Below are 8,393 nucleotides of genomic sequence, written 5' to 3'. Positions count from 1 at the left end.
GACTAGATGCTCTTCTCAGGTCCCTTCCGACCCTAGAAACTATGAAATTCTGACTTTTTAATTTTTAGTAATGTTCTTGATGAATTAAGGATATTAATCTGCATGTGTTTAAATATTTACTGAGGATGACATTTTCATCATTTAAGACTGACAAAAGAGAAAATTAAGTGATCTTGTGATTTAACTAGTATGGGGTCTTTTGGGTGCTCCTGGATTTAGGCCTGTTACTGAAAACCTCTTCATTTGTCTTCCTGTGGTGGCATTCTGTGCTGTCAATAAGGGCTGCGCTATTGTATTCAGATGTGAAATCAAAGGCATAGGTTTCTTTACGTAAAGATTCTGGTGTGCATATCTACTAGTTTCCTTTGATGTGAACTGTTTTGTGAACCAATTTGCTTGTGAATTTTCTGTATTGTTTCACAAAGGTATAACCAAGCAGCTTTGTGCCCAGGCCAGCTGCAATGCATGAGACTGCACAGGGTTGCCACAGGGTATATTACGGCTGTACATCCAGCCACTGCTCCAGCGGTGACTATTTTTGCACTGCTCCAAAGGTGGTGCCTGAGACAGCTGCTCCAGTGCCCTCTTTCCCACACATCCCCCAGTTATGCTTCTAATTCAGAAATAATAAAAAATAGGGTATATTGTTCTGCATAAAATACAGAGATATAGGGTATAATCCTGCAAACACTGGCTGCCACTACAAGAACATTTACCTTAAAAAAACAATATGCCCAATAACAAGGATTTACAGAACTGGGCCTCAGAGTTCTTTTATATATTTAACATCCTGTACAAGCGGTAACTAATTAATCCTGACAACTCCTGAGAGGTAGGTAAGTATCTTTATCCTCATTTTACTGAAGAAGAAATAGGGCAGGGAAATGAAGCAAGAGCCTAGAAGCCACAAGTCAGTAAATTGCTGAACCAGGATAAGAATCAAAGACTTCCTAACTTCAAGGCCTGTGCTCATACTTGTAGAACATGATTCTTAAGAGAGGTTCAGTTGCCACCATAAAATATTTAATATGTTTAAAAATCGTTATTTACTTCCTTTTTTCATATAATTATGTTTCTAAAATCAAATTGTATTTTTCTTCCTGTATGTGTTTTGAAATAAAAGGATGTAGGATTTTGTTCACTTTTGCCAAGTTAGACAATCAATATTTGCTTTTTTGAAAAAGCAGAAGACAGCAAGGATCTCCAACCCACACCCCCCACCACCACCACCCCTCCCTGACCATCTCCTTCTATGTTGTCATAACCATCATCAGTAAAAGCCCATAGTACCAAAAATATTTTGGGATGATTTGTTCATTGGTGGTGTTAGCAGAAAAATACAAAGGAAGATATTTGGGGTTCTGTTTTTTTATTTCCTCTTTCAGTTTTTCACTGACTCTCTTTAAAGGTTGGGGAGGGAGTCTGGAATCAAATTTGATATGACTGTATACCACCATTCCACTAACTACTTAGGAGTTACTCCTTATTTCCATCAATGTGACTGAGATCATAAACAGATTCCTTAGTTGCTATTCAGTTATGTCAATCTTAGAATTGTTAATTGTGTGGCTTCATTTCTTGGTGTTCCTTTAAGCATGTACTTATTGCCTTGACTATAGAATCTTGAATTGGGATATCACTTCTTTAGAGATATATACAAAGAAAGATAGATAGGTGGGCAGATAGCTATATAGATCTATATATATTTAAAATCTTATCTTTTGACACATTTTAAAATCGCTTAGTGATTAACATTAATTTCACTATAAGTGATTAGATGCTTTCACAGCAAATTCTTTACATTTAGTCATAATTATCAATGATGTTTAATATATAAACAAATATATAAAGAAAAACCTTTTTTTTCTGAATCAATGTAAACAGAGCCCAGATGGCCGTATAGAAGTCAAAGGGCAGCATGGAAAATCGTCACTGCATATTAAAGATGTGAAGTTGTCAGATTCAGGGAGATATGACTGTGAAGCTGCAAGTAGAATTGGTGGGCACCAAAAGAGCATGTACCTTGATATTGAATGTAAGTTCTAATATTTTATTTTCTCTTTAAATTTGTTTTAAAAGAAAAAAAGTACATTCTTAATGGAAGATCACATTTTATTAGTAATCCATGTTTAACCTTGCATATTATAAGGGTGAAGTTACAAATTACACTTAGGCCATACTAAATCTGTGGAATGCTGTGTAGTGTTGAAGTTGGAACACGCTGTGAACAGTTGCACATGAAAGGTTAATACCTTTTGTTGTTTGTTTTGTTTTGTTTTTTTGCCTGCACTGCTCCTGCACTTGTCACTAGGGGCCTAGAGAGCAGGGGCAGAGGTAGGGGTAGGAGCCAGGACATCTAGGGTCTATTCCTGTTATGAGGGATAGGGAGAACTGCACTGCATCCCTGGATGCTGGAAGACTGCAAATTACTCTTTTATATCTGTGGAGCAGACCGACATTACCTTAACATGAGCTTGTTAGCATAGGCCAGGGTTAACCCACACTTGAAGTGGCATAACTTTGATATGCTCAGAGAGCACTTAGCCTGAATTAATTAACTTTAATGTGCAGACATTCTGGTTTTAAGTATAGTTAGTACAACCTAAGTGTAATGTGTAACTTCACCCTGAGAGAGAGTGGCTGCCCAAAGTTAATATTTCTGACCACACTGTGCGAATCCTGCCTCTTTTGAATACAGTTAAAGACATTGATTTTTGTCCAGTCCATGTTTCCTTCTGTGACTATGTTTTGATGGCATCCCTCTCTGCAAGACATTCTGGCCAGTGGAGGCTACCTGTGGGTGAAAAAAAAGGTCTGAACCTTATTTAAAAAAAAAAAGGCTAGAATGTTCCCTATTTCCTTTTCCCACTTTTCCTCAAAAAATCTTATGCCTTTGTGATAACTTGAAGTCATGTATTATTTGTGGGACAATCTGCTTTATTCAAAGCTAGTGTGTTCCAAGTAAGTGCAGTGGAGGATATGCAGATTTACATTGGAAGTCTCCAATTCTGTACAAACTGATCATGGTAACTAAATTCCAGCGTGAAAGGCAGAAGAGGCTTCAAGTTTAGCATAGAGTTCAGAAAACTAAAACATTTTTCACTATTTTTCTTCGGGTTTTACAAGTTCCTCCATATTTAGAACAGACCTTGAGAGCGACAGTTAGGGACTGAGGATCTCGAAATAATGAAATGTATAGGAGTTGTAGAGGGACAAGTGTGAAAACCCATAAATTGTTTAAAAAAGGGTGGGGCAAAATATGGAAGAAGGAGAAGAGTGTTCCAAGGGTTTCAATAAATATCTAAACTTGAAAGGTAATACTAGTAAGGTTTACTTATCTTTATATGAGACTTGTTCTTTTTTAAAACTGCAACTCATGTAAAGCCACTGAAGTTAATGGACATCTTTCCGTGACTTCAGTTAGGCACTGGGTCAGATGTACTGGGGGGAGAAACAGAAGGTGGGTAATAAAACTATAACTTTTTATAGTTTCATGGTTGGTAGGGTCAGAAGGGACCTGAGCATCAATTCCAACCCCTTGCCATGGGCAGGAAAGAATGGTGGGGTCAAACAACCCTGGCAAAGTGTCTATCTAGCCTCCTTTTGAAGACCCCCAGGGTAGGAGTGAGCACCACATCCCTTGGAAGTTGGTTCCAGATCCTAGCCACCCTGACTGTGAAGTAGTGCTTCCTGATATCTAGCCTGAATCTATTCTCAGTCAACTTATGGCTGTTATTCCTTGTTCCTCTCAGTAGTGCTCGGGGGAACAAGGACTCTTCCATTGCCTGCTGGTCTCCCTTGGCCAGTTTATAGATGGCCACCAGATCCCCTCTCAGCCTTCTCTTGTGGAGGCTCAACAGGTTCAGGTCCCATAGCCTCTCCTTGTAGGGCCTGCCCTGCTGACCCCTGATCATGTGAGTGACCCTCCTCTGGACCCTCTTGATTTCTTGTCTTCGTCCCTCCTGAAGTGTGGCGCCCAGAACTGGACACAGTACTCCAACTGCGGCCTAACCAGTGTCACATAGAGGGGAAGGACCACCTCCATGGACCTGCTCGTGATGCATCTGCAAGATGTAATTAGCCTTCCTGACTGCATCCCCACAATGGCGGTCCATGTTCATCTTGGAGTCTATAATGACTCCAAGATCCTTTTCTGCCTCTGTGCTGACGAGAGGGAAGTTCACCAGCCTGTAGGTATGGTGCTGGTTCTTTCTACCTAGGTGCAGTACTCTGCACTTGTCAGTACTGAATCCCATCTTATTCTCATCCGCTCCCCCGGAACCTGTCCGGATCCAATTGCAGCCTGTCCCTTCTAGTGTGCCCACTTCTCCCCAAATCTTAGTGTCATCCGTGAATTTGAACAAGGTGCTTTTCACCCCCTCATCCATGTCGCCGATGAAGATGTTGAACAGTGCGGGCCTGAGGGCCAAGTCCTGGAGGACCCCACTGCCCACATCCCTCCAGATCATAAATGACCCATCCACCACCACTGTCTGGGAGCGGCCCTCCAGCCAACATCCAGGTGACCCATCTGACTGTGTAGGCATTGACACCACAATCTCCTAATTTTTTAACGAGAATAGGAAGGCCTTTGACACTGTCTCTCACCCCAAAGTCCAGAAAGACTACATCCACCGTGACACCTGCGTCTGAGGATTTTGTGACCTGGTCATAGAAGGCCACCAGGTTGGTGTAACAGGACCTACCTCTAATGAACCCGTGTTGGTTGCCCCTAAATATACAATCCCCTGCTTGTCCCTCACAGATGGGCACCTGGATAATTTTCTCAATTTTTTTCAGAATTCCAGTTGGATGATTGCAAATGCATTTCTGATGGTGGCCTGATGCTAGATTGTATGGTTGGTCTTTTTGACAGGAAAACCAGTGTACTTAAAAATAGGAAATTGGTGTCAAGGAAAAATATGGAAAATGCAAATTGAAGAATTGGCACAGTAACTTCTGACTGGATGGAGGAGAAAGCCATGCCAACTCCTGTATATAGATCTTGTTAAAAGGTTTAGCATAGTTATATATGACCAAAAATTTATTTCAGAAACTTTTAAACTTTCTGAAATACTGTTAGCATTTGGAGACATAATTACCTAAAGCATATTTTTATCAGGAGCATATTATATCTAGTTTCTTCATTTTTTTACATATTCACTTAGAATCATTATGTTGATTATTGGGGTAAAATGTATTTCTTTAAAAAATCCTAGTGTGACATGAACTATATTGTTTGACTACATTTGCAAAATTGCTGAACTTTGTTGCAAACAGTTTTACTTTTGCGGCATCCAGAAAACATTTATGAAAGAGTTTGCAGGAGCATCTTATATGGAGCCCAACCAACAGAACCTTAAGAGCACATTAGCAAAATGTAATTAATATGAAAGGATGTAATAGCAATGTCTCTAGTTTTTAATTCAGTGAAAATCTTCAGTCAATGGCCTCTGTCAGAGATTTTTGACGTTTTATCTGATGCCTTGAGCTGAATTATAATTCAGTTCTGCTTCTCCTTTAGTAGTAAGAGTCTGGTAGATTCACTAGTAAACGCATATAGAGCTAATAAAAATATTGAAAGTGAAAATGTAATGGCATTTAGTGTTAAACCTAGATGTGTTTAACTATCCAAATTAATTTGATATGGTAGGAAACTTTATCCAGTTAAAAACTGAAATGTTTTTCAAGCCAACAGCAGTTTAGGACACATAATATATTAGCACATCATAAATTTAACATGACAACTTTTAAATATTTAATACATGAGTTGTTGATTTGACCTGACACAGAATAATAAGATTGAACCTGAATCAATTTGCAAAATTAGAGAGTTTATCATTTTTATAAGGTTTCAAACTTTAAATTGGACTCTATAGTATTTAAGAAGTGCTGCGAGACTAGTCCACAATTTTTTTTCCAGAATGGTTATTCTCTGAGTCTCAGGCATGTAAACATCTCCATGTTACCTAAGCAGTGAGATATAGTCATAAATGGAACACTCCAATGACAAGGGGATAGGAATTCCCCTCATTCCCATCCTGTTCAGATTTCCTTTTTCAGTAAAGCTTATTCTGCACAGATCAAAAAGCAAATGGCAATGGTAATGACTTCAGGCATTAGCTTTATTTAAGTTGATGACCTAGGACTGAGAAGGGCTTATTCCAATGTCACTCTAGAAATATATCTATAGTATTTTCCTTTATAAAACTTCTGTAATAAAATAATTTTACAGAATAAAATAATTTGTTCCAAAAACCAAAGGACACTTTCACTATTGTGTACATACATCACCTTTTTGTCACAAGCATCAGAAACAACCCACGCACAAATTCTTCCTCTTCCAGAGTTTGTGTTACCTTTGTTTTTATAGCATTAAACAATAAATTTAAGTGTTGTCATATCTTTTTCTTTAAACCAAAGTGCAGAATTATTCTCATTATGTAGTTCTTAACTAAGCGTGAATGACTATGCCTAATGCATTTCCATAAAGTAATAATTATAGTGGTTTTCCTCATGTTATTTTTTTCACTTACATGGGTATTTCGTATAGTTGGAGAGCATGTTCCTCTCGTATTTTTACAGGATATTACATCCAAAGTGAAATAATGGAGATTCACAGCTGCAAAGTGTCACAGGGCTTTTTAGTCTCAATGACCCCTGTCAGAGACTTAAACTGTTAGTGTGAGTGCAAGGGGTTTCTCTGCTTAGCCTTTTTCTCTATCAAGGTTACTCTTGGTAGTACCAGCAATTCCCAAAGCAAAATACATGACTAGGTTTAATACTATCATAGAACAACTAGCCCTGGGCCATGGACACGTAAACTAATGGATTAGATGTGAAACTACTAACCTCCTGCGACCCCTGCCCCCCCCAAAATCCTGTAGTGATATGGTGCAGTCCCTAGAAGGGATGTAGCCTTCCCTGCCTACTAGATGAATCTGGGGAAAACGTCTTATGCTTTCAAATGTTTATTAGGACAGAGTATCTAGATGCAGCAGGGAAAGTTTGTAGGAGAACTGGGAAAACCAAAACCCTGTGACAATTAAGGTCTCCCATCTAACCAACAAGGAGGTAGGAACATGTACAACAGAAAGATAAAAGGAAGACCTGGGCTGTCTAAAGATAGCTCTGAAGTTGAGAGGAAGCTCTGACTAAGGCTCTGTCTATACCGGTCTCTGTTTGCCAGCAGAACAGTGGCAGCAGACAGCAGGTGTCACAGTCAAGCCACCTAAAAACTCCTGGTAGGTCTGTACAACTGGACAGTAGACAGTGTTCTGAGAAGCTACTGGTGGCTATGAAAGAATTAGGGCAGCCAAATGGAAGTGAATGAGTGTTTCTGTGCCCCCTAGGCCAGGAGGCAACAGATGCTTTACCCAGGTTGGCAGTGGTTTAACACTGCTAGTAAAAATAAGAGTTATTTGAACAGAGTGTCTCTAAGACCAGACCTTCAAAAAGCCAAACTGATGTAAGTGATGCTGTTTTCTGTAAGCAGCGTAGTTTAGATTGGTAGCAAACAGAACACATAGTCACCCTTTGGTTGGGGGGGTGGAAGGGGGGTGGGAAATCATAGACTGGATTCCACTATTTTTAAACCAGTCTATGTTTGCTCAACTTTTGTTCTGTTATGGATACCAGTTTCTGATCACTTATACCAGTAGAAGTGTACTGTTTGTACCTGGCCTCAGCATATTGCTGGCAGAACTGAGGTTTGTTAACAAAACTCTTGTACTATAGAGTAGCCCTGAGAAGGAACTCTGTGACTGTGGTGTCTTTAAGGGTTTGAAGTAGAAAGGAGGGGTGTTGACAAAGATATGAGTGGCCCAAAACTTAGTGCCTTGAACTCAAAAGAAGTATTAGGGCCTAAGTTTCCCAAGTCACAAGACTTCCTGCACCTTCCAAGCTTCAGAGGATATGTACAATGCCTTTGTGTTCACGCTCAAATCAATTCATGACTACAGAAGGTCATGGGTCCTTATTAGTCCCATACCAGCTCAGTCAGATGTTATGTGGGATTGTAAATGATTGTGCTCTTTATTGCCATCTAGAAAGGAAACCGAAAAATCAGGAGCCAGGACACTGGCACTTACCATTCATGGCATAACCAGCTTGGTTCTCATGTTTTCAGTTGCATATCTTGCTTGTTTGTGTGCACCTGCTACGGTGAGATTCATTCCAGATTGTATTTTGAGCATGGCAATGCTTTTGTGATTTATATGAGGCAAATGCATGCTGGGCATCCATGATTTAGTAGCCCAGAGCTGGTACATACCCATTGCTTCCGGCAAGTGTTATCAGTATACTGAAGTACTTCAAGCATGTTCGGAAGAATGTAAATTTAGAAAAAAAATGCTGGTTAATGTGTGTGTTTGGCTTTAATGTGTCAAGACATT

The 8,393-nt window shown here is 39.5% G+C and overlaps 1 protein-coding gene across 2 annotated transcripts in view; it reads left to right on the top strand.

The window, feature by feature from the left end:
• NCAM2 (neural cell adhesion molecule 2) overlaps positions 1-8,393 on the top strand; it is a 691,500-nt gene that overhangs the window by 468,615 nt on the left and 214,492 nt on the right. For both annotated transcript variants that reach the window (XM_019524735.1, XM_019524736.1), the window contains exon 9: positions 1,885-2,035. In XM_019524735.1, the coding sequence (XP_019380280.1) occupies positions 1,885-2,035 (151 nt within the window). The remainder of the gene's footprint in view (positions 1-1,884; positions 2,036-8,393) is intronic.

The sequence above is a fragment of the Gavialis gangeticus genome, unplaced genomic scaffold (assembly GCF_001723915.1).
Source record: "Gavialis gangeticus isolate Ggan-Ray unplaced genomic scaffold, GavGan_comp1, whole genome shotgun sequence".
Lineage (NCBI taxonomy): Eukaryota > Metazoa > Chordata > Crocodylia > Gavialidae > Gavialis > Gavialis gangeticus.
This window is presented reverse-complemented; position numbering and strand designations above follow the sequence as displayed.